The sequence below is a fragment of the Molossus molossus genome, unplaced genomic scaffold (assembly GCF_014108415.1).
Source record: "Molossus molossus isolate mMolMol1 unplaced genomic scaffold, mMolMol1.p scaffold_m16_p_18, whole genome shotgun sequence".
In the NCBI taxonomy this organism is placed as follows: Eukaryota; Metazoa; Chordata; class Mammalia; order Chiroptera; family Molossidae; genus Molossus; species Molossus molossus.
This window is the reverse complement of record NW_023425353.1, coordinates 567,172-591,834: the sequence shown is the minus strand read 5'-3', so window position 1 is coordinate 591,834 and position 24,663 is coordinate 567,172. Positions and strand designations below refer to the sequence as shown.

At 41.1% G+C, this 24,663-nt stretch overlaps 1 protein-coding gene across 1 annotated transcript in view; it reads left to right on the top strand.

Moving 5' to 3' along the window:
* The window catches only part of GXYLT2 (glucoside xylosyltransferase 2), a 178,981-nt gene that overhangs the window by 71,159 nt on the left and 83,159 nt on the right, over positions 1 to 24,663 (top strand). Inside the window, exons 4-5 of the mRNA XM_036267224.1 lie at positions 19,791 to 20,042; positions 21,130 to 21,253. Coding sequence (XP_036123117.1) covers positions 19,791 to 20,042; positions 21,130 to 21,253 — 376 coding nt within the window. The remainder of the gene's footprint in view (positions 1 to 19,790; positions 20,043 to 21,129; positions 21,254 to 24,663) is intronic.

Genomic DNA, 24,663 nt, shown 5'->3' with positions numbered 1-24,663 from the left:
AGAGGTCGCTGGTTTGATTCCGGATCAGAGCACATGCCCAGGTTGTGGGCCAAATCCCTAGTGGGGTCTTGCAGGAGGCGACCAATCAATGTCATGGATGTTTCTATCTCTCTCTACCTCTCTCTTCCTCTCTCTCTAAAATCAATAAAGAAAAAAAATTTTTCTTTTTAAATTTGGTCCCAGAGGAGAAAGTCCAGATAGCCCTGAAAACTCTTTTATTTACCCCATCCAGTTTATCTTTTCATAGAATAAGGGGGGATGAGGACACCAAACATTCTCTGAGTCTTCCCCAAGGAGAAAGCTCCGTGTTAGGGAAAAAAGCAGGTGGCAGAGGGGTGCTGTCCATACGCCTTTCTTGGCATGGACCTTTGGTTGGCCTTGACAGACATTTTACTTGGAATAGTGTGTGCTCAGAAATGATTGATGTTTCGAAACAAGAACAGGAAAATAAGAAAAGGAGAGTGACCTGATCTAATTGTGGAAATAAAAGTTTATCTTGGAAAAACTCAAATATATTTGGTTTAGGGCAATACAAACTCACAAGGATATTTCTAGTTGAGTAAACACCGTAGCATACATTATGTAAAGCAAACTTTATTTTAATTGAAAAAATATAACAATGATGTCTATATTTCTTTTTTCCCATTTTTATTGTGGTAAATATACATAACAAAAAAGTTTTTAACCATTTTAAGTGTATAGTTCTGTGGCATTTTGTAGCAACAGGAACAGAACAATGTTGTGCAACCATCACCACCATCCATGTCCAGAACTGAACATCTTCCCAAACTGAAATAGTCTCTGTACTTCTTGTGCCTTTCCGTAGGGAGCATCATTTCTTTGTTTTTTTTCCAGAGAGAGTAAAAGGGAGAAAGAAACATTGATGTGACAGAGACACATCGATTGGTTGCCTCCTACACAACCCAGTCTGGGGCCAAGGACCGAACCTGCAACTCAGGTATGTGCCCTGGACTGGGAATGGGACCCGTGACCCTTCAGTCTGTGAGCCGACGCTCTAACCACTGAGCACCCAGCCAGGGCTGCATCATTTCTTTACTCAAAATCTGATTTAGTTTATGTGGAGACTAGGACTTGATGATTCTATATACTTGAGTTGTGGTTATTTTAGCTATAGTCAAGTCTCTTTGTTTTTTGTATATGTAGATGTCTTCACTTTGCAAAAAAAAAGTGTTTTTCTTTTGAAACCTTGTCATTTGCTCCTCTCTGTTTCCAAGCTCTGCTTTAACACTCTTTAAATATTTTTTCCTTCTCTTGATTATCACTAACTTCATTTTCCAAAAGTTTTCTCTGTAGAGTTTGGTTCCACTTGAATCTAAATGGCTTCTTTGTCTTTGCTTCTCTTCTGTCCTTCCATCTTCCAGATTCCTTTCTGTTCCTTCAGTTTCTAGGGTCTTTCAGAAATCCTTCAGAGGTAAGAAAATGGAATTATATACTTTCAGTGACTTAGCCTGGGAGGGGATGCACTGGACCACACAAGCAAATTAAGGATATTCAGTGTGGTAAGTGTTACATTGGTTTTCCTCTTCAGGAACTTAGGACTTCTATACCTCAGTTATTCACAGACCTGATTAGTTTCTCAGACCTGCCCTCTTCCATCATTGACTTGAAGCACATTTAAAGTTATAATGGTTCAGAGATATTCAGCAGCTGAATTCCTAAGTTTGGTTAATATTTGTGGCTGTCTAATGTATACACCAGGCATTGTTGTGCTAAGCACCAGGGCTTTACAAGTTAGCTAGACATAGAAGGTCCCTGTCCTCATGGAACTTTTTTTTCTTACCATTTTATTTTTTATAGTTATGTTCCTCTTATTTTGTTCTTCTTCCTATTCTCAAAGAAGACTCTTTAATTTTTCTTGTAATACTGGTTGGTGGTAATGAAACCCTTTATGTTTTTTTTTTTTGTCTGGGAAGCTCTTTATTTCTTCTTCAATTTTGAATGCAAGACTTGCTGGGTAGAATAGTTTTGGTTGTAGGCCCTTGTTTTTTATCACTTTGAATATTTCATGCCAGTCCTTTCTGGCCTGCAGTATTTCTGTTGAGAAATCAGCTGACAGTCTTATGGCAGCTCTTTTGTAGGTAACTGTCTTTCTTTTGCTGCTTTTAAGATTTTCTCTTTGTCTTTAACCATTGTCATTTTAATTATGATGTGTCTTGGTATGGGCCTCTCTGGTTTCATCTTGTTTGGGACTCTCTGAGCTTCTGCAGGTTTTTTTCTTTTCTTTTACTGGGTTAAGGAAATTTTTAGTCATTATTTCTTCAAATAGGTTTTCAATCTCTTGCTCTCTCTCTAAGTTTTCTGCTTCCTCCATGATACACATACTGTTATGCTGGATGTTGTCCTAGAGGTACCTTCAACTGTCCTAATTTTTATTTTTATTTTTTGCTGCTCTGATTGGTTTGTTTTCTGCTACCTTGTCTTCCAAATCATTGATTTGATCCTCTGCTTTATCTAATCTGCTATATTGATTTCTTTCAGTGTATTTTTCATTTCATATACAGTGATACCTCGGTTCTCGAACGCCTCGGTTTTCGACCAAATCGGGATTCGAGAAACTTTTGTCTCGGAATCCGAACAAATATTTGGAACTCGAACTTCCGAGATGAGCCGAGTTGAGCCGAATGGCGTTCATTCGGCCCAGCGCGCCTTGCGTGCGTCATCAGTGTGAGTGCAGAGAGAGAGTCACGCTTTCCTATTGGGTTTCATTGCTTCGGTTCTCGAACAATTCGGTTCTTGACCGTCCTCCTGGAACGAATTATGTTCGAGAACCGAGGTATCACTGTACTGTTTTTTTCCATTTCTGTTATTTTTTTTTTTATGGTTTGTGTGTCCTTTTTAATGTTACTATAGCTTTGTTGACATTCTCACTGAGTTCATTCATTCTTCCTCTAACTTCCTTGAGCATCTTTATAACTATTGTTTTGAACCCTGTATCTGGTAGCTTGCTGCCTCCATTTCATTTTGTTTTACTTTTATGGGAATTCTTCTTATCCTTTCAATTGTGACATTTTCTTTGTCTCCTTATTTTGGCAGCCTCTATTTGTTTGTGTGTATTAGGTAGATATGCCATGCCTCCCATCTCAGAAGAGTGGCTTATATAGTAGGTATCCTATGGGCTCAGTGTTGCAGTCTTCCTAATCACCTGAGTTAGGTGCTCCAGGAATGTTCCTTGTGTAGGTTTTGGGGGGCCTCCTGCTGTAGTTGAGTTTTGATTGCTGTTAGCCCATTCATGAGTGAAGTTGACCTTCACCCTGTCTGACTGTGAGAATTGACCCTGATCACATGTATGAGCTGCTGCGAGGGGTTGACCCATGAAGCAGAAATTGCCTCAGCAGGATTTGGTGCTTGCAGAGATCTCCCGTTGGGTGTGCTGCTTGTGGAGCTCATTGGGTCAAGCTCTGATGTAGTCTGAAGCTTGCCACTGGGTGTATTGGTTCTGGGGCCCTTTGGGAGGGACTCTTGTGCAGGTAAATGTCAGATGCTGCCTGTGACTAGCCCTGGGCTACCTGTTTGGAGTTACAAAGTGATCCATAGTTTGCGGGTACCTCTGCTGGGCCTGGTGTACATGAAAGGGGCCAAGCTGTCTACCGAGGCCACTTCTACCAGCACCAAGCCAAGAAGCAGGTCAGCAAAAGGTCCAAGGCACCCCAAGATCTACCTCTGTCTCAGGTTGCATGTTAGGCTCAGTCACTGAAAGAGCCTCTGGTAGTGCATGAGTCACATGAGGTAGGTTCTCAGTGAATCACCAGGTAGTGTGAGTGATGTTCACCAGGTTGATACAGATTCAAACTCAGTGCCAGTGCTGGATCTGAGGCACTCAGCAGAAGGCTCCGTGTATACCAAGGACAGACACCACCTGCCTCAGGCCTGCAGACCTTTGAGGTGGGGCAGGGTCTCAGGGAGTCATCAGGGTGAGACCAGCAGAGTTCATCATGCTAAAACAGACAGAGATTTGGCCGTGTGAAGGGAGGGCTCTGCACAGGAATGGTGGCCCCTAAGGGCTGGCCAGGGAAAATGATCCTCTCCCTAGAGCCATACAAGTCAGTCTCTTTTTGTGCATCTGTACCACCCCGAGTCTCAGACTTTATTAAGAGCCCTCCAAAAAAGTCTGCGCCATGAGCCCAGGGGGCCACAGCCAGCTGACTCCTCTGTAGAGCGCACACTTGGCAGAACAGGGCACAGGGGCCCTTTGCATCTAAGAGATCCCTCTGGATTCTCAGCCACAGCACGTGGGTGCAGGGCCAGCTCTGTTTGCATCTCTACCCTTCCTACCAGGCTTGATGCAGCTTCTTCTGTGAATTTGTGGTTATAAGACTTCTGTTCAGTGAGTTTCAGTGGTTATTCAGGTTAATTGTTCTATAATTTAATTGTAATTTTGGTTTTGTCCTGGGAGGAGGTGAGTGTAACTTCTACCTACTCTGCCACCATCTTCTATTCTCATCAGGGAAGGCACGTAATAAATAAGGTGATTTAACGAAGGCCACTGGTTGTGAGAAGTGGTGAAAACAGATAAGTCCGGTGGTGTGATGAAGAGACTGCGGAGGGAAAGAGGAGCGAGCTCTCTGGGAAAGCCTGACTGAGGAGGTGACCTCTAAGCTCAGGTCTAAAGGACGAGTCAGAGTTCGGAGTTCAAGGAGAGCAAGACGTGAGCAGCTCGCCTGGAATCCGGGAGGCTTCCCAGCTCTTTACCAACTGAGCTCCATGGAGTTTCGTCTGCAAACCCAAGGAAACGGGGGAGAAATGTGAAGTGACCACTTATTCATTTACATTAACATATATGATTTTGAAACACTGTTAATTTTTATGCTAATCATAGTTTTGATACTTTAGGCAATTTTCTGAAATTATAGTTCATAAACTTTGAAAATAACTAAAGCGTCAGGAGTTGCACATGAATTTTATAATCAATAAAGATGCTGTTTTTTTGTTTTTCTTTTTAACACATTTGAGGACTTTATCTTCTTCATCTTGGATGTAATGAACTTAGAGAGTAAAGTGAGAGAAAACAGTCCAAACACCTAATCCTTTGTTAAATGAAAAATTCCTAGTCTGAACTTTGTGTTTTCTTCCTGACAGAGGGGACTTATGTTTAACTTTCTATTTAAGCAAAGACATAAGAGCATATCCGAAAGAGGAAACCTGGTCCATAGGCAGAAAGAGAATTAGGAGCACGTTGGCTTCCTATTATGTTTGTTTTACTCCCCACCCTTTGCTGACTTTGACCATTACAGAAACGTAATCAGAAGTTTAAGGCCCTGAATCAAGAAAACCCTTTAATTGTGCCAGGAGGTGAGAGAATGCCACTGATGGCAGACCAGGTTGGGAAGGTGGACAGCATGTCCATCCTACAGAGCCTCTCACGGACGTGGCCCTGTGTGACTAAAGTGCAGTGAAAAGTCTCGGAGAGGTTAAAGATAGGAGTGAAGTCCTCTAATGTAAGTTTTTAAAGCACTCTGGACATTTCATAATGACATAAAGATCAATCCATCAGCAAGATGTAACCACCCTGAGTGTGCACCTACTAACAGAGTTTCCAAATCTACAAAGCAAAGCCATACGCAGACAAGTAGAGAAATAGACAAATTCACAGAGTTGGTAACTGCAACACTCCTCTTTTGATCACTGACTTTGATTGGTATGAAAATTGACGATGGTTCCGAAATCATATTTATTGATGTAAGTAAATTTGCAGTAACTTCCCATTTCTCCCCTCTTTGTGTCTGAAGATAAAACTCCTGAGCTCTCGTGGTTATAATGAACAATTAGAAAATCTGTAAGAAGACAGAAGTCCTTGATAGTGCTTGCAATCGAATTGATAGCTATGGAGTTTAGAGTAAACATTATCTTCAAATGTACAGGGATGTTTACCATGATAACCCATATATTGGGCCACAAAACAAGTTCAATAGATTTGAGAGGATTGAAATCATGCAGAATATATTCCCTGACTACAAAGGAATCAAATTAAAAATAAATACCAGAAATGATGTCTAGAAAACCCCAAACATTTTGAAATCAAACAACACGCTTGTAAATAACCCAAGGGTCAAAGAAGAAGTAATACAAGAGATTAAAAATGTCTTTGTCTTTACTGTGAGAAATGGGTTGGGGAGGGAAAGTGTGGATGCTATGACTTTCAGCAGATGGTGCCTTGGACTCAGGATGAGGCACTGGAGAGGGAGAGAAACAGCAGATTCAGATGTATTTTGGAGGGAGACCTATGGCACTCGCTGAGGATTGGATGTGGATGATGCAGGTACAAGCGGAAGCATTAGACCTGGAGGTTTCTCCCTCAAATAATTCAGTATTTCCCCATTGCTCTTGGGATACGTCCAAATTGATTAACAGCTCCTGATGGAGCCCCTGCCCACTTTGCCAGCCTAACAGCTCGCCACCGCCGGTTCTTGCTCTGAAAGCTCTAGTCCCACCAGCCAACTTGCAACCCTCCCTGTCTCCTGTGCTGTGGTCTCTCCTGGCCACTGTGCCTTTTCATATGCTGTTCCGCTTACCTACAAACTCTTGTCCTGCTCTTCACGTCTCAATTCATTTGTCATTTCTCCTAGGAAGGCTTCCTGCTTTCACTCTAGACTGTTTTAGGGGCCTTAGTATGTGCTTCTGTGCTACCCCATCATCACTGACACCTCATTTTGCTTTACCACTTATCTGTCTCTCCCCCCACTAGCATACCTCGGGAACAGAGAAAATGCCTTATTTCCTTTCGCTGGTAATACTAGTACATCCAGGTACTCATTACCTAGGCTGTAAGTCATGGGCCTGGACCCCCCATGAGAGTGGGGTGACAATAATATTGCATAGCATTTATGGACCCCTTCCTATGTGGGTGCCAGGGGCTCTGCATGCCTTATTTCATTGCATCACCCCAGCAGCATCATGAAGTGGGTTACAATCCCACTCACAAGACGAGGACAATGAGGCTTGGAAGACTTCAGCAGCTTGCCCAAGATCACACTTGTTAGTCGTGGAAACAGAATCTAACACAGGTAGTCAGATATTAAACTCGAAACTCTCAGCCACCAAGTGGTACTGTCAACATTGGAACAGAGTTAGAGCAAAGCAAAGCTGAAGGTGAGCTGGTGAACCCCTGGTCATCTTTCTTCCGGTGGCGGAGCAGAGGTCCTCTGCAGCCCAGAGGCCAGGAGGAGGCGGCCCGCGGGGCCAGCGCGGCAGGGCTCAGGTGGCTGCTGTGTGCTGCCTTCCCCCCTTCCCAGGAGACAGGTCTCTGTGAGGGAATTAGAATGGCTATTTTACATGCTCTTGGCACTTATTTCTCTTCCCCATTATAACGTGGGCAAATATTCCTCTTCAAATTTATACCAGCAACAATTGCTGCAGAATCAGCCTTCAAAGGCACAATGACAATGCTTTAAAATGAGTGGGGACTTTTCTCCTGGCCTTCAGTTTTACAGATAAAGAGTGTTTATTTGTTTATTTATTTTTTTATGAATTTTTATTTATTTTTTTGTTACAGATATTTTAACTTTTTACCCCATTGGCACCCCCCACCCCACCCCACCTCCGCCCCGTCCCCGGCTTAGTTGTCCATGTCCATTGGTCATGCACACATGCATATAAGTTCTGTGGTTTATCTCTTCCCACCCCCCCCACCTCCCCCACCTCCCCATCCCCTCTTCTGAGGGATGTCAGTCTGTGCCCTACTTCCATGTGTCTGGGTCTACTGTATTCCTCAGACTGTTATGTTCATTATATTCCATATATAAGTGAGATCATGTGGTATTTGTCTTTTTCTGCTTGGTTTCTTTCACTTAGGATAATACTTTCCAGGTCCCTCCATGTCGTCTCAAAGGATAAGAGATCTTTCTTTCTTACCACTGCATAGTACTCCATTGTGTGTATGTACCACAGCTTTTTTATCCATTCGTCTACTGGTGGACACTTGGGCTGTTTCCAGATCTTAGCGATTGTAAATAGTGCTGCTATGAACATGGGGGTACATATATTCTTCCTGATTGGTGTTTCAGGCTTCTTAGGGTATAGTCCCAGCAGTGGGATCACTGGGTCGAATGGAAGTTCAATTTTTAATTTTTTGAGGTAGCACCATATTGTTTTCCATAGCGGCTGCACCAGTCTGCATTCCCACCAGCAGTGTATTAGAGTCCCCTTTTCTCCACACCCTCGCCAACACTTGTTGTTGGATGATTTGTTGATGGCGGCCATTCTGACAGGTGTGAGGTGATACCTCATTGTTGTTTTAATTTGCATCTCTCTGATGATTAGTGATGTTGAGCATTTCTTCATATGTCTTTTGGCCATTTGTATGTCCTCTTTGGAGAGGTGTCTACTCAGCTCCTCTGCCCATTTTTTAATTGGGTTCTTTGTCTTCCTTTTGTGGAGTTGTATGAGCACTCTATATATATTGGAAATTAACCCCTTATCTGATACATCATTGGCAATGATGTTCTCCCATACAGTGGGTTGCCTTTCCATTTTGATGGTTGTTTCTTTTGCTGTGCAGAAGCTTTTTAGTTTGATGTAGTTCCATGTGTTCATTTTCTCCTTTATTTCTGTTGCCTTAGGTGATGTATCAGTGAAAATTCTGCTCCGTATGATGTCCGCAATTTTGTTGCCTACATTTACTTCTAGGATTTTTATGGATTCACGGGTCACATTTAAGTCTTTTATCCATTTCGAGTTTATTTTTGTGTATGGTGTAATTGATGGTCTAGTTTCATTTTTTTGCATGTAGCTGTCCAATTTTCCCAACACCATTTATTAAAGAGGCTGTCCTTACGCCACTGTATGCTCTTGCCACCTTTGTCAAATATTAATTGAGCGTATTGCCTTGGGTCCATTTCTGGGTTTTCAGTTCTGTTCCACTGGTCTATATGCCTGTTCTTGTGCCAGTACCAGGCTGTTTTGGTTACAGTCGCTTTGTAGTATAACCTGATATCTGGTATTGTGATCCCACCTACTTTGTTCTTCTTTTTCAAGATTGCTGTGGCTATTCAAGGTCTTTTTTGGTTCCATATGAACTTTTGAAGTATTTGTTCTAGTTCTATGAAATATGTCGTTGGTATTTTGATGGGGATTGCATTGAATCTATAGATTGCTTTGGGTAGTATGGACATTTTAATGATGTTAATTCTTCCAATCCATGAACAGGGTATGTGCTTCCACTTTTTTATATCTTCGTCTATTTCTTTTTCAATGACCTGTAGTTTTCTGCAAATAGGTCCTTTACTTCTTTGGTTAAGTTTATTCCTAGGTATCGTAATTTTTTTGGCGCGATGGTAAATGGGATTGTTTTTTCAGTTTCTCTTTCTGTGAATTCATCATTGGTGTACAAGAATGCCGTTGATTTCTTGACATTAATTTTGTATCCTGCTACTTTGCCAAATTCATTTATTAAGTCTAGTAGATTTTTGATGGAGTCTTTAGGGTTTTCTATGTACAATATTATGTCATCTGCAAATAATGACAGTTTCACTTCCTCCTTTCCAATTTGGATCCCTTTTATTTTTTCTTCAAGTCTGATTGCTGTGGCTAAGACTTCCAGTACAATGTAAAATAAGAGTGGCGAAAGTGGACATCCCCGTCTTGTTACTGTTCTTAATGGAAATGTTTTTAGTTTCTGTCCATTGAGTATGATGTTGGCTGTAGGTCTTTCATATATGGCCTTTATTATGTCGAGATATGATCCGTCTATTCCTACATTGCTGAGCGTTTTTATCAGAAATGGATGCTGGATTTTGTCGAATGCTTTTTCAGCATCTATTGATATGATCATGTGGTTTTTATTCTTCATTTTGTTTATGTGGTGTATCACGTTTATTGATTTGCGCATGTTGTACCAGCCTTGCATCCCTGGAATGAATCCCACTTGGTTATGGTGAATAATTTGTTTGATGTGTTTCTGGATCCGATTTGCTAATATTTTGTTCAGGATTTTGGCGTCTATGTTCATCACGGATATTGGCCTGTAGTTTTCTTTCTTTGTAGTGTCTTTTTCTGGTTTTGGAATTAGAATTATGCTGGCACTATAGAACGTGTTTGGAAGTCTTCCTTCTTCTTGATTTTTTGAAATAGTTTGTGGAGAATGGGTGTTAGTTCTTTTTTGAATGTTCGGTAAAACTCCCCCGTGAAACCATCTGGGCCTGGGCTTTTGTTTGCTGGGAGAGTCTTGATTACCTCTTCAATTTCCTTAGTTGTTATTGGTCTGTTCAAGTTTTCTATCTCTCCCGGGAATAGTTTTGGGAGACTGTGTGTTTCTAGAAATTTGTCCATTTCGCTTAGATTGTCAAATTTGTTGCCATATAGTTGTTCATAGTAGTTGTTAACGATCTTTTGTATTTCCGTGGTGTTGGTTCTTACTTCTCCTCTTTCATTTCTGATTTTGTGTATTTGGGTTCTCTCTCTTTGTTTCTTGGTGAGTCTAGCTAAGGGTCCATCAATCTTGTTTATCTTTTTGTAAAACCAGCTCTTTGTTTCAATGATCCTTTGAATTGTTTTTTTGGTCTCTATGTCATTTATTTCTGCTCGGATCTTTACTATTGCCTTTCTTCTACTTGGTCTGGAGTTTTCTTTTTGTTTGCTTTCTAATTCTTTAAGTTGTGAGGTTAGACAGTCAATTAGAAATTTTTCTTGTTTTTTGAGGTAGGCCTGCAGTGCTATGAACTTCCCTCTCAGAACTGCTTTCGCTGCATCCCATAGATTTTGTGTTGTTGTGTGTTCATTTTCATTGGTTTCCAGGAAGTTTTTAATTTCTTCCTTGATCTCCTCGGTGACCCATTCATTGTTTAATAACATGCTATTTAGCTTCCATGTGTTGAAATGTCTTTGCATGTTCTTGTTGCAATTGATTTTTAGTTTCATGCCATTGTGATCTGAGAAAATGCTTGATATGATTTCAATCTTCTTGAACTTGTAGAGATTTAGTTTGTGTCCTATCATGTGGTCTATCTTTGAGAATGTCCCATGTGCACTTGAGAAGAATGTGTATTCTGTAGTTTTGGGGTGTAATTCTCTGTAGATATCTATTAAATCCATTTGGTCTAGTGCTTCATTTAGAATCTCTGTTTCCCTGCTAATTTTTTGCCTAGAGGATCTATCCAGTGCTGTCAACGGGGTGTTGAAGGCCCCTGCTATGATTGTATTGTTGTCGATTTCTCCTTGGAAGTCCTCCAGAAGATTTTTAATATATTTTGGTGCTCCTATATTGGGTGCATATATGTTTATCAAGGTTATATCTTCCTGTTGGATAGATCCTTTCAATATTATATAGTGGCCTTCTTTGTCTCTAGTTATGGTCTTCATTTTGAAATCTATTTTATCAGATATGAGAATTGCTCCCCCAGCTTTTTTTTGCTTTCCATTTGCTTGGAAAATTTTTTTCCATCCCTTCACTTTCAACCTATGTGAGTCTTTTCTTGAGAGGTGGGTCTCTTGTAAACAACATATAGATGAGTCATGCTTTCTTATCCAGTCAGCTACTCTGTGTCTTTTTATGGGAGCATTCAATCCATTTACTTTTAAGGTGATTATTGATATGTACTTATTTATTGCCATTTTTGTTTAGTGTGGTTCTATTTTTCTTCCCATTTCTACTGCTAATTATAGCATTCCTTTTAACATTTCTTGCAGTGCTGGTTTGGTGCTAATGTATTCCCTTAGCCTTTTTTCGTCTGGAAAGCTCTTTATTTGATCTTCTATTTTGAATGATAGCCTTGCTGGGTAGAGTAGTCTTGGATTCAGATTCTTGTTTTTCATGACTTTGATTACTTCATGCCATTCTCTTCTGACCTGTAGTGTTTCTTGGGAGAAGTCAGCTGAGAGCCTTATGGTGTTCCCTTTGTAGGTAACCTGTTGCTTATCACTTGCTGCTTTTAGGATTCTCTCTTTGTCTTTAATTTGTGACATTTTAATTACTATGTGTCTTGGTGTGGGCCTGTTTGGGTTCTTCTTACTTGGGACTCTCTGTGCTTCTTGAACTTGAATGCCTTCTTCCTTCACCAAATTAGGGAAGTTTTCTGTTACTATTTTTTTGAATATATTCTCTATCCCTCGCTCATTTTCTTCTTCGGGGACTCCTATGATGCGAATATTATTACATTTCCAGTTGTCCCATAGTTCTCTTAAGCTGTCTTCCTGTTTTTAAATAGTTTTTTCCTTTTGTTTTTCTGATTGGTTGATTTTTTGTACCCTGTCTTCTAATTTACTGATCCGGTCCTCAGCTTCCTCTACTCTGCTTTTAAACCTTCCAATGTGTTTTTCATTTCTGATATGTCATTTTTTATCTCTTCTTGTTGGTTTTTAATTTCCAATTGGCTTATTTTCAGTGTCTCTATGTCCTTACTCATGCTGTTCAGCTTCCTTAAGATCATGGCTCTGAATTCTAGCTTTGTTAACATGCCTAATTGCTCCACATTGATCTCATCTTCGGTGGAGGTCTCTTGCTCTTTCATTTGGCTTCTGTTTCTGTGTTTCACCATTTTGGCTATCACTGTGGGCTTTGGAGCCTGTCAAGTTCTCCCGGTGGGTGTTGGTGTTCTGCTGTTTGTGGCTCCCTCTCCTGTGTTTAGATGAGTGAGGGAGGACCCACGTTGAACACCACTGTCAAGTCTTACTTTCCTGGTTAAAGTTGCCAGCCCACTGTTATCCTCTAGCTTTTTGCCTGGAGGCTAGCAGTCTAGGTTACTTGATGAGTTTTGGGTTGTCAGTTGATTGAAAAACTCCCTCTGGTGCTCAGCCAAGGGGCTTTCATGATTGTGGGGCAGATGCTGCTTGTTAGTGAGCCTCAATTAGCACTTCAATGGCCCACAGGGTGGGCTTGGATCTCCAAGGGGGGGCTGCTGCCTCTCCTCAGAGCCCTGGGAAGGAGCAATGTGGCCACCATCCTGAGTGGCTGTACTCAGCCAAAGCTCTGAGCGCCCTCCAAACCCTGAGTGTCCCGTCACAGCTCCAGTCCAGTCCACCCTCCCTCTGGCGGAGCCCAAGGTGAGTGGCTGTGGCTGTTTTAGCCTCTGTCCGGGCTCTGCGCTGTGGAGCCACCTGGGAGTGTGACCCGAGGGCGCTGCTCCCAGCTAAGGCCGCTGCCGAGCTGCCGACCGTGGGCTCCCAGGCCCGTCTCGTGCCTTCGCAAGCCTACCGGGATGGAGTCAGCGTCCCTCCTTGTATGGTCCTCGCAAGCTGCTTTTCTGTTCGTTTTTCCCGTCGATTTGTCTGTGTTATAGTTGTAATTCCAGTTTGGTTCTGGGACACAGTCTGTGTAGCTCCGTTCACTTCGCCACCATTTTTCCTCATCCTCAGATAAAGAGTGTTTAAAAGGGCCTTATGTACTTGTTTTCAGGCAAAGTAAATAAGTGGATTATGATAATAGAAGGTTCAGAATGTCCATTTCTTTTCTGTTTGGCTGTGCCCCTCCAAGATGATCTGAGGAGCTGTGTTCACTCGTGCAAATGGTGAATGATGGAGCTCGACACTTCCAGAGGGAGAACACCGACACTTCTCGCAGTAACAGCACTGCTATTTATTGAGTACTCGCTATGCACCAGCCACTGTGCTGTATACCTGGCATGTTTCACTTTGCTGAGTCATTGTGACAACCAGGGAGGGTTGGTGGTGGTGGTGTTGCTGTCCACTTTTTACAAATGGGGAGCAGAGACCTGGAATGATGGGGGTACTTATTCCAAGTCACAGGGTAGAAGGTTATGAGGCCAGGATTTGAATTCCAGAATGCCAGTGCCGATTCTTACGGACTCTCCGCTGCCATGTCTCTGTGATGCACCAGACTAGGGCTGCTTTTGTGTGTCTGTTTAAAATATAATCTGCACACCAAAGGGGCACACCAAAAGCCCTGCATGCTTAGTTTAACAAGCTCACACCTGTGTAATCACCGTTGTGGCCAAGAACTAGACAATATGTTCATTGCCCCAGAAACCTGCCAGCAGTGTGTCTTGTCTAGGACCCCATGAGCGTCTTTATATCCAGGGACAGCAGATGTCAAAGAAGGAGGTTCGGAGGGTGGGAGGGAGGGAGCTAGGCTTTAGCAGCTACAAACTCCAGTGCTCACCCTTGAGGGCCAGACAGGTGACTCTGGTAGGACACATAGTACGTGCAATCTCAGTTAAAGGCAACTCCACTGTATTTGTTGCTCAAGTTAAAATCCTTGAAGATGCCCTTGACTTTTCTCTTTCCTCTCGCAGTGCACATCCAGTGCATCAGGAAATCCTGCTGACTCCAGCTTCAGACTGTATTTGGGACTGCAGAGCTTCCCGCTCCCTGGGTGTCACTCTCTGGGCCAAGCCACCATAACTTCTTGCCCGAATTATTAAACAGCTTCCTGACTGGTTTCCCTGCTTCCTTTGCACTCCCAATCTTCTGCTCTCAGTGCAGCATGGAAAGTGACCTTTCATCTAAGTCACATCATATCCCTCCTTTGTTAAAACCTCCAGTGGCTCACATCTCACTCAAAGTAAAAACCGACATTTCCAGGGGCAAAGGAAATCCTAGTAACAGGCCGCTTTGCCTGTCAGGCCACGTCCCCAGCTCTCACTCAGCCCACCAGGCCGCCACCTGCCATCTGTGCCGAGGGCGCCGCCCAGGCCCCGCCTCGTCTGCAGTGCTAGTAGCCCTGGGAGCGGGGCCTTCCCCACCGCCTGCTGGAACTTACAAATTATCCACACGGGAAATCTTGCTCCGTTTCCTGCTCTGTTTTCCTCCCGCGTGTATGTAATTCCTATATTTCTCTTGTTCACTATTTGACTCTGGCATGAAGGCAGAGGTTTTTATCTGTCTCGGTCACTGTGGTCACACCTGGCACCTGGCGGCCCTCCGTCAATGTCTGGCATGTGGCTGCGCTGGGAACGCGCAGGGCCTGCAGCCAAGCACCGCAGGCTTTCTCCTGGTGTGATGGAGGCTGGTTTCGCGGGAGCTGTACATTTTTCCAAAGAAGACAGAAATTCAGATCTTTCTGTGAAATCTCTAGTTTTAAAAAAATGTTGGCAACCAATTCCGAAGTTTAAAATAGGCTGTGTATTTAAGAAAATTGTCCATGCGCTGGATTTGACCCGCAGGCCCCGCTTTGCAATCTCTACTTTAGGTCGACTGGCTTTACGTCCTAAATGAAGACTTGAAAGTTTTCCAAAAGCAGTAGCATCGATTTGTTGATAAGTTTTCTTCCTGGTCTCTCAGTCCTCATCCAGAAAGTGTATGTCCAGAATTAACCTCATCGGAGGAGAAATCGCAGTGGTCCTGGAGACAGCGATGTTCAGGGCCTGCCGCCCGCGAGCGTTCGGACCTGGGGCACGTGTGCCTCCAGGTGAACTAGCGCTGTCACTTACGCATCCTCAGAGCGCATTGCTTGTCTTCCAGACTTGCAGCACCTCCTGGTCCCACCTCAGGCCAGCCCACCTGGGCAAGACTGGAAGGAAAAGATGAACTAAAATTAATGGTGGACTCGGACCCTCTTTGTAGGCCAACCCCACGTGTGGTCACACCTGTGTGGTGACGTGGAGGGGAGGGGGCGCTCTCCTACATTGCTGGGGGAAGCCAAGTTGGTTCACTTCAAGGGAGTTAGTTTGGCAATATCTATCAGATGTAAAAGTGCATGTATTCTTTGCCTAAAGAATTATATTTTAATGAATTTATCCTGAAGATACACTCGTGTGCTCGAAATGAATTAATACGAGGAGATTTTTCATTGTGACAATGTAATTACAAATCTGAGAAACACCTAAGTGTTCTACAGTAGATGACTAAGATACATTTTGGTAGATACACACAATGGAATACTATCTAGGAATAAAAAGTAATAAGTGAAATCTTTATGTACTGATATAAAAAGTCCTCCTACATTTATTGTTTTATTTATTTATTTATTTATTTGTTTTTATTACAGATGTTTCTCATTTTCCCCCATTGATACCCTCCCCCCCCCAACCCCATCCCCAGCTTTATTGTCTATGTTCACTGGTCATGCATACATGCATGTAAGTTCTGTGGTTTATTTCTTCCCCCACAAAACCCCCTCCTCTAAGGCTTGTCAGTCTGTACCCCACCTCCATGTCTCTGGGTTAATTTTGTTCAGCAGTTTGTTTAGTTCATTATATTCCACAGATAAGTGAGATCATGTGATATTTGTCTTTCTCTGCTTGGCTTGTTTCACTTAGCATAATACTCTCCAGGTCCTTCCATGCCATCTCAAAGGGTAAGAGATCTTTCTTTCTTACATCTGCATAGTATTCCATTATGTACATGTACCACAGCTTTTTATTCCATTCATCTACTGATGGTCACTTGGGTTGTTTCCAGATCTTAGCTATTATAAATAGTGCTGCTATGAACATAGGGGTACATATATTCTTTCTGATTGGTGTTTCAGGCTTTTTAGGGTATATTCCTAGAAGTGGGATTACTGAGTCAAATGGCAATTCAATTTTTAACTTTTTGAGGTAACACCATATTGTTTTCCATAGTGGCTGCATCAGTCTGCATTCCCACCAGCAGTGTACTAGAGTCCCCTTTTCTCCACACTCTCGCCAACACTTGATGATTTGTTGATGGCGGCCATTCTGACAGGTGTGAGGTGATACCTCATTGTTGTTTTAATTTGCATCTCTCTGATGATTAGTGATGTTGAGCATTTCTTCATATGTCTGTTGGCCATTTGTATGTCCTGTTTGGAGAGGTGTCTATTTAGTTCCTCTGCCCATTTTTTAATTGGGTTCTTTGTCTTCCTTTTGTTGAGTTGTTAGTGTTTTATTTTTTTTTAAACAAGTGGGCTGAGGACATCATGTGTGCTGTGCTATCATTTGTAGCATAGAAGAGGGAATTGTGTATTCATAGCTACTCATTCTTATATGCACAAATATCTCTGCACAGAGAGCAGTTCAGCAACATTGGCTGCCCTGTGTGGGGGCCTGGTAAGAGACGGACAAAGAACTGGTCAAGAAATTTGCTTTAATTTTTTAACCACATAAACATTTACTAAATATTTACTACATTAAAAAGAAATGCCATATTATGTGCTTAAAATTTTTCCTAAAAGACACCCATTTCAGTGTTTATAGTAATAAAAAGAGAAGTAATCTGTATGTCACATAATAAGATATTGGTCAAATAAAAATGTTGCACTATTTAAGATTGTTCTGATTTTATGCATTTCTGGTACAACTTGTTTGTCTTTTTCTCTATTGATTAAATATATTGCCTGTAACTTCATGATGGAATACCTCCATCCTTCAGAACGTTTTAGTTTTCCTTTTCAAGTTTTTGTGTTTTCTTCTTTTTTTAGTTTTAATGAGGGGTGATCACACATTTACTTCATTGAAGAAAGTAGTAGTAGTAGTAATAGTAATTAAGGCAAAGAAAAAATTAAACCAATCAACTCAATGAGCTTGAATTTTGGGAGTAGATGTCTACATAACCCTTTATTGATTAAAATAGTATATGCTTTTATTCAGGAATTATTAGATAATCAGCCATGAAAACAAATTTATACTATTTCACATGGGTTGAAATAGTTTTCCTCTCTGATTCAGTGATTCTAAATTAACTTTTTAATTGGAACACCATGTAGTTTCTTGTTCCCTTAAACACATTCTAGGAAGTGACTTTATCTTGCCAAATTTTATTAGCCAAAACACAACAATCGTTAGTATCATTTGACGCATGAATTTAAATAGAGGACTTTTCTATGATTAGTTTCCCTTTCCAGTAAAATAAGATTGGCCAGATGCTGAGTCTTTGGGATGGTCTTAGGCATGCAAAACATCATCACTGTGTCTACATATGACACAGTTAGTGTAACATGCATTGCCAGTACTTTTGAGTGTTTGCCTTTCCTCCACAATACTCTAGAGTTGTGATTTTTTTAAAAAAAAGTCAGCAGACTAGTGCTAATATATGGCAAAGTTCTCACTGTTCCATGGCAAAATAAGAGGAAAAAGTAAGGATAATGTGGAGAAGATTTTTAAGTTTGCATATTCAATTATGTCCTAATTGTGATATTAATATTTTTCAAGTTGTTAAAATGGATGTCCAAGTAATCTTTTATGAAATGGTAGATGATTATTTTTCATTTTATTTTACTGGTTTATAAAATCTATTCCTCTAGTAGATGAGAAAGATAAGTCCTATGGTTAATCATGTAAGCTTTGAAATCATTCATGAATGAAAACTCTCTGCTACCTGTATCATACAGTACCATCTTTATCAATTTTAAATATTGGGGATCCCGATGAAGTGTTGTCTTCATCAGCCTGTCATAACAAAATACCATAGACTAGTGGCTCAAACAACGTAAATGTATTATTTTCATAGTTCTGGAGGCTGGAAGTCTGAAATCTGGGTGCCACATGGTCAGGTTCTGATGCGAGCTGTCTTTTTTATTTACAGAAGGCTGATTCCTTCTTGTGTTTGCTTGGTGGAGAGAGAGAGAATGAGCTCTCTGGTAAGGGCTGCATTTTTGAAGGAATGAAAATGCCAGCAAATGACTTTGGCTCGTTCTTCCACCCTTCAATAAGGCCACCTGCCTTTCTCTGTTTCTTTTCTTTTTTTTTTTTTTAACAGCTTGGTGTCTAGTGTCTCTTATGAAGTCATGGTCCCATCATGAGGGCTCTACCCTCATGACCTCATCTGATCCTTATCCCCACCCCAAGGTCCCATCTAAATACCATCACATTGTGGGGTGAGGACTTTAACATATGAGTTTTAGAGAGACACAGACATTCTGTCTATAACAAGTGTTATGGTGTTAGGATGATAGGCCAGGGATTGAGGAGGATTCCAATCCTTTCTTGGTTTTAATCTACCACTAAATTTGGCGAATAATGGAAAAATAAGGCAAATAACACTATTACTAACTAAAGCTTTGTAGTCTCAAACCCAAGGGAAACTGGCAAGTTAAGCAGTTAGCACAGAAGAACTCATTTACTTAGTGTTTTGCTTCAGTGACCTACAACAGAGGTTGACAAATCACAGCCCATGAGCCAAGAATGGCTTTTACATTTTACACGTTGAAAAATTCAAAAGAATGTTTTGTGAAATTTGAAAATTATATGAAATTCAAGTTTTAGTGTCCCCGTGTAAGGTTTCAGTAGAATACAGCACACTCATTTGTCGATACATTGTCGATGAATGTTTTCGTGGTATAATGGCAGAGCTGAGTGTTTTCCAAAGAGCCCACAATATTTACTCTCTGCCCTATAGAGAAAACGTTTGCCAGACCCTGATCTTCAAACAAAGCTGTCCAATGCCTTGCTTTGCCTATTCCTAAGTCTAAATCTTAGCTCAAAATATAATTTCAATAAGATTCAAAAACATACCCATTAACACTGGAATAAATGGACCCAGAGACAGGGTATTTAGTCCAAAGCCTGGCATGAGCTGGTTTCAAGATTGTCCACTTCAAATTGTGTGATGACAGACTTAACTGTTCCAAGAAAAAAACAGAGACAAACAGATGGCCTTATTGGAGGATGGAAGAAAACTGAGCCACAGTAATTTCCTGATGTTTTCATGCTTTTGAAAGTTCAAACCTTACCAAATATATTTCAGGATCGTGAAATTGGACCAATCTAGATCAAGATTTATCTTCCTCTGAGTCTCTACCCCTTGGATGACACTTACCAATCAAGTTCAAAGAGATGGAGGAATGGGAGCTGAGAATGATACCCTTTCTAAAATTCAACATTAATCATTGAAATTGGTGGTGTTATTGAAATCAGGCCACTTCCTTTGTTTCTGACTTGTTTTTGTTTTCTCCTTCCTCCTCTTCCCTATTACATACAAAGGTGATTTTAAAGGATGTGGACTCACTGCTCTATGTGGACACTGATGTTCTCTTTCTGAGACCCGTTGAAGACATCTGGAAGCTTCTGAGGCAGTTTAATTCCACCCAGCTTGCAGCCATGGCCCCAGAGCACGAAATCCCCAAGATTGGCTGGTACAGCCGCTTTGCTCAACACCCTTTCTATGGCTCTGCAGGGGTTAATTCAGGAGTCATGCTAATGAATTTAACTCGTATAAGAAGTGCTCAGTTCAAGGTAAGGAAGTATTTTATATTCCCTTGTTTAAAAATTGGAATTTTGTCTTTTCCAGAGTCAGGGTGCTGATTTTGGAAGTAGTTGACTTACAAGTGAGGATGGAAGGAACCAGGAAAAGTGTTTGGAGAGTTGTGGACTGTTTGTTTGTTTGGGGGAAGCCCAGGTGACTATTGAATTCGAAGCTTCAGCAGAGTTGTTCTTCAGGACCACTGTGCTGCATTTCTGAATTCCATACCGTTTGAGCTCCATGTGTACCCCATGCCGCAAAAGCCATGGGGAAAGTTCTTGAAATTGCCTTAGGAGTATATGTACATAAGTACACAGAGATATTTGTGCAAGGCAGTGCTTGGCCTCATCTTTTATCCTAGCAAATAATTGGAAAGAACCTAAATGAACATTAGCAGAGAAGTAGTCAAAAATATTATCCTCCTATGAAAAAGAATTTGGTAAATCTATAAGTGAGATAAATAATATCTTTAAACAATATTAAGTGAAATAACTAAAATAAAACAAGCATGATATTGTAGAGTGTTCTCCCTTTTAGGCCATAGAAATTTCCAGAAAAATACCTAAGAGACCATTAATTGTTAATTGGATAATTCTAGGGAAAGTGGGAATGGGAATTGTGGGAGGATGGAGGAAGAGTATTTTTACTGAATTTTATATCTTCGAATGCTGTTGCAATAGTTAGTCTGTGAATGTGTTGCTTTTATTTTTAAATTAAATGATCACTTTAAGACAAGAAAAGGGTGTTTTTCTTAGGAGGCCATAATTCTGTTATTCCTATTTTGTTTCTTCACTTCAGAGGCAAGAATTAAACATAAGAAAGAGGTTCAATTTGGGGCAAGGTTTTCTAAGTAGAAATTATGTCCCAATTACCAGTTCCTGGTTCATCTAGTGTTCATGTGTACATGTAAAACCCTACAATCTATAGCCCAAGTTTTGCTTGTCCTGTGCCTTCAGGTCAGTGGAACCCTTCCTCTATTTGCTTTTTTGGGGAAAAGGAGTCCAGCGCCTCTACGTTGTTTTTCAGTAGATAAGATGGATTTGCTTTGCTTCAGCTGTTCTGATGTTTTCTCTTTTCCAGAACAGCATGATTCCAACAGGCTTAACTTGGGAGGACATGTTGTACCCTCTATACCAGAAGTACAAGAATTCCATCACTTGGGGAGACCAGGATTTATTAAATATTATTTTTTACTTCAATCCAGGTAGGTTGTTTTTCCAGAATATCATTTGTGTAGGAGTATACCCACCTCACCCCGTACAGCACATTCCAGCCAGGTCTGCTGTTGAGGAAGCTTGAGTCGCTCCCAGCCCCACGCCGTCCTGGGAGGCGCACCTTTCATGCACCCTGGGGTCTCTGGGAGGTGGGTACTGCACTGCTGACAAAAGAGGCCAAATGATGAAGCCTCCACCGCCAGACTCCATTTTGGGGGAATCTCTTTTAGATTTTGCCAGCATCATTTTTCTAAGAAGTAGAGTAAAAATTAATGGGAGTACAGAACTAAATGAAAACATTATAATCTCGGCCTGAGGCTGTCCTTGCCTGAACAATCTCCAGACGGAAGGGAATAAACTCTCGGGATCCTTAAAGTGAAGTGACTTGTTCAGGGTAAAAGTGCCTAAAAAAAAGACTCAGATTCCCAAATCCCTCTTTTTTTTTTTCAGTTGAAGCAAAGGAAATTCTTCTTATATTGTTAAGTCAGTGATTTGGTGGACTTGAGGGAGAGAGGGAGACAAACATTTCTGGTCTATGTTTTATTTTGACATCTAAAGGTAACACAATTTTCTTTTTCCCTTTCTTCTTGCTGAAACCTTGTTTAATGTTGTTAAAATAAAAACTGTTTTCTCCTTGAGAAATATCTCTGGGGAGAAAAAGCACTCTTATCCCCACCTACCCAGCCTTTCCTTTGTCTTTAAAAGTTCTGCAGTGGAGACTCCTGTTTATGAACACCCTGGACACATCTGCTATGTATCTTCATTTTTTATTTTTTGACAAAACCCTGAAATAAGACTTAATCTCATATGTCTTGGGTCAAAAAGGATCAAATCCTAGGGCGTAAAAAGCAGATTGAAGCAGAGCTTCTGGGGAAGTACCCCATGCTCATTCATTAGAAAGGGGAGGGTGTTTCCTTTCACTTGCCGCTTTCAAGCAATTTCACTCTGATAATAACAGGGATTTTCAAGTCTGCACCTTCTGCTTTTTCTTGTTCAGCACATTTAATCTTTTTCTTCTAGGTGCAGATGTATTGGTTAGGATTCTTAACTGCAAATTAAAGACCCCTGGAGTTAGTCTAAAGACAAAGGATACTTTAAAAATAAACAAACAGGTGTCCTCTAGAAACTGAGGGCAGACAGGCCAGCAGACTCAGCCCAGGAACTGAGGCAGAAAAGGGAAACAATGAGGAAGCCGGGTCCAACTTTCTCCCACTGAGGCTGGTTGTTCCTCTCTTTGTAGACTCATTCTCTGCTCTTCAGACCTTAAAGCAAAGTGCTGAGGTTTCAGACTCCAGGCCAGCCCCGTGCAAAGGCTGACTTTATCCCAACTCCAAAGTCCCAGGGCAGAAATCCGCTTGTTCCAGCACAGGTGAGTTAGGCCAGGACCCTGGAGCTCAGGAATAATGGCTGGCATGTATTATATACTAAGTGCCAGGTGTGGTTCTAAGCATTATCTTATTTAATTCTTACAACAGCCCTGAGAATATAAAGACAAAGCTACCAAGTGAAAGATAATTTGTATAATAGTTAATGAGTTCTGGAGCAGGTCTCTCCCACTACAGTCCTGTGTATTTGGGGGAGTGAAGGAGTTTTTGGAGAGAGGGGTCCTAGAGAGCTGGGCAGATACCCCACAATGTATCTCTCTGCTGTGATATTTCTGTACCTTAAATATTACATTTTCCTTTCTGTTGAATGGCCAAAACTCTTCCATAAATCTAGTCTGTTTGTATATCCAAACTGAGTAATTAAAAAAATTTGCAATGACCTCTCCAGATAGCCTCTTAGCCTGTTGCAGATGACTTGAGGACATGATTAGTAAGTAAATAATACTCAAAGGAAGTCATAAGCAGCTTTGCAATTACACATGAGTCCCTTGTCTTTATTTTATATTTTCCTTTATTTTATTTTATTAATTTTTTCCATTACCATTTGTCCCCCATATATCTTCTTGTCTTTCATTTGGGCTGAAAAATAGCTGAGTTTAATGACTTCCTCACTCCCCATCTAGGGCTATTGAGGACATGAATATTATTAAATAATTATGAAATTGTACTAAATCCTGGTTCTGAGCAGTAGCAAAGTCTCCTAGCTTTAGATTAGTATTAGTCAACTCCTTGATTATTATTTTGTTTTTGGTGTCACCTACATTTCATCTCCCTGTTTCATACTTCATTCAAATTCTTTGTTAAACATGAGATCTTTGAACTGATATCCATTAGATTGAAAAGTTTTTCTTTGTTTATATTGGTTGTGAGCACTTTCTATAAACTTGAACAAACTATGTTTGAAAAAGAAGATTCTTTCGCCTTTATCCCTGGCAAGGAGAGATGGAGAAGAGATTGGCCCTGACACAACAGATAGGTGTGCTATTGCTGTGGGTCTTCGGGTTAGTGCAGGTGAAACAATGCACACAGAACAAAGCACATGTCTAGAATGTTATTATTATGACCTCCTGTAGCCAATAATATCACTTTTATAATGTGTTTAAAATTAGCTAAAAAAACGTTTTAAAACTCTTGCTATAATTAGATACATGCCTGTGGGTAGATAATTGCAATACTAACTCAGGAGAAGACAGCTGAAGGCTGGGGGGCATGCAGGTAGGTCAACCTACAGAACTTCCTAGCAGGTGAACTAAGGCAGCTTCTTCAAGGGATGGAAGACTGAGTTCACATCTTTACAAGTAAATCTGAATTCAAGAGCAGAATTATATAGAAAGGACAAATTTAACAATGACCAAAAGAGAACTCTGTGTAGAAAGATGTGCTTGGATTAATGCCCCTAGATTTTAAGGAACAAATCTTCCCTTAGGCCAGCTAAGTAAGGGTCTAGGGCAGACCCATGAACATGGATCAGATCATGCCAGTCCTCATGAGAATAAGCTCTGGGAAGCTGCTAAGGAGCAAAGACGATTTTTTCATCCCTCATGATATCTGTCATTTTGCTTCTCTCCGTGACCATCTGATTCCATTTTGCTTTTTAGAAAGCACTCTCTATTTGCATATGGCCCAACCCTGATGTTGTGTTGAACAATCTTACAAGCTCAAACCAATACTGCTAGGTTTCCTATGTTTTCTAATCCAAATTTTTGGGGAGAGAGAGAAAGAGAGAAAGAGATATTGGCCTGGCTCAGCCTATGAATTGAATCTCAGCCCAACTTTGAATCAGTTCTCTTTGGATAGGGATACCACTCTTGATTGGGTCATTAGGGGCCAAAGGAGTAAGGTTTTGTGGCATTTTTCTCTCTCAAACATGACCACCTATGTCTGTCTCTACTTTGGGACAATTTCTAGAAAAATGGGCTGTGGGCAGATAAGAGAGAAGAGCTGCAATGCCAATGGGATATATATATATATATATACACACACACACACACACACACACACACATATATATGTAT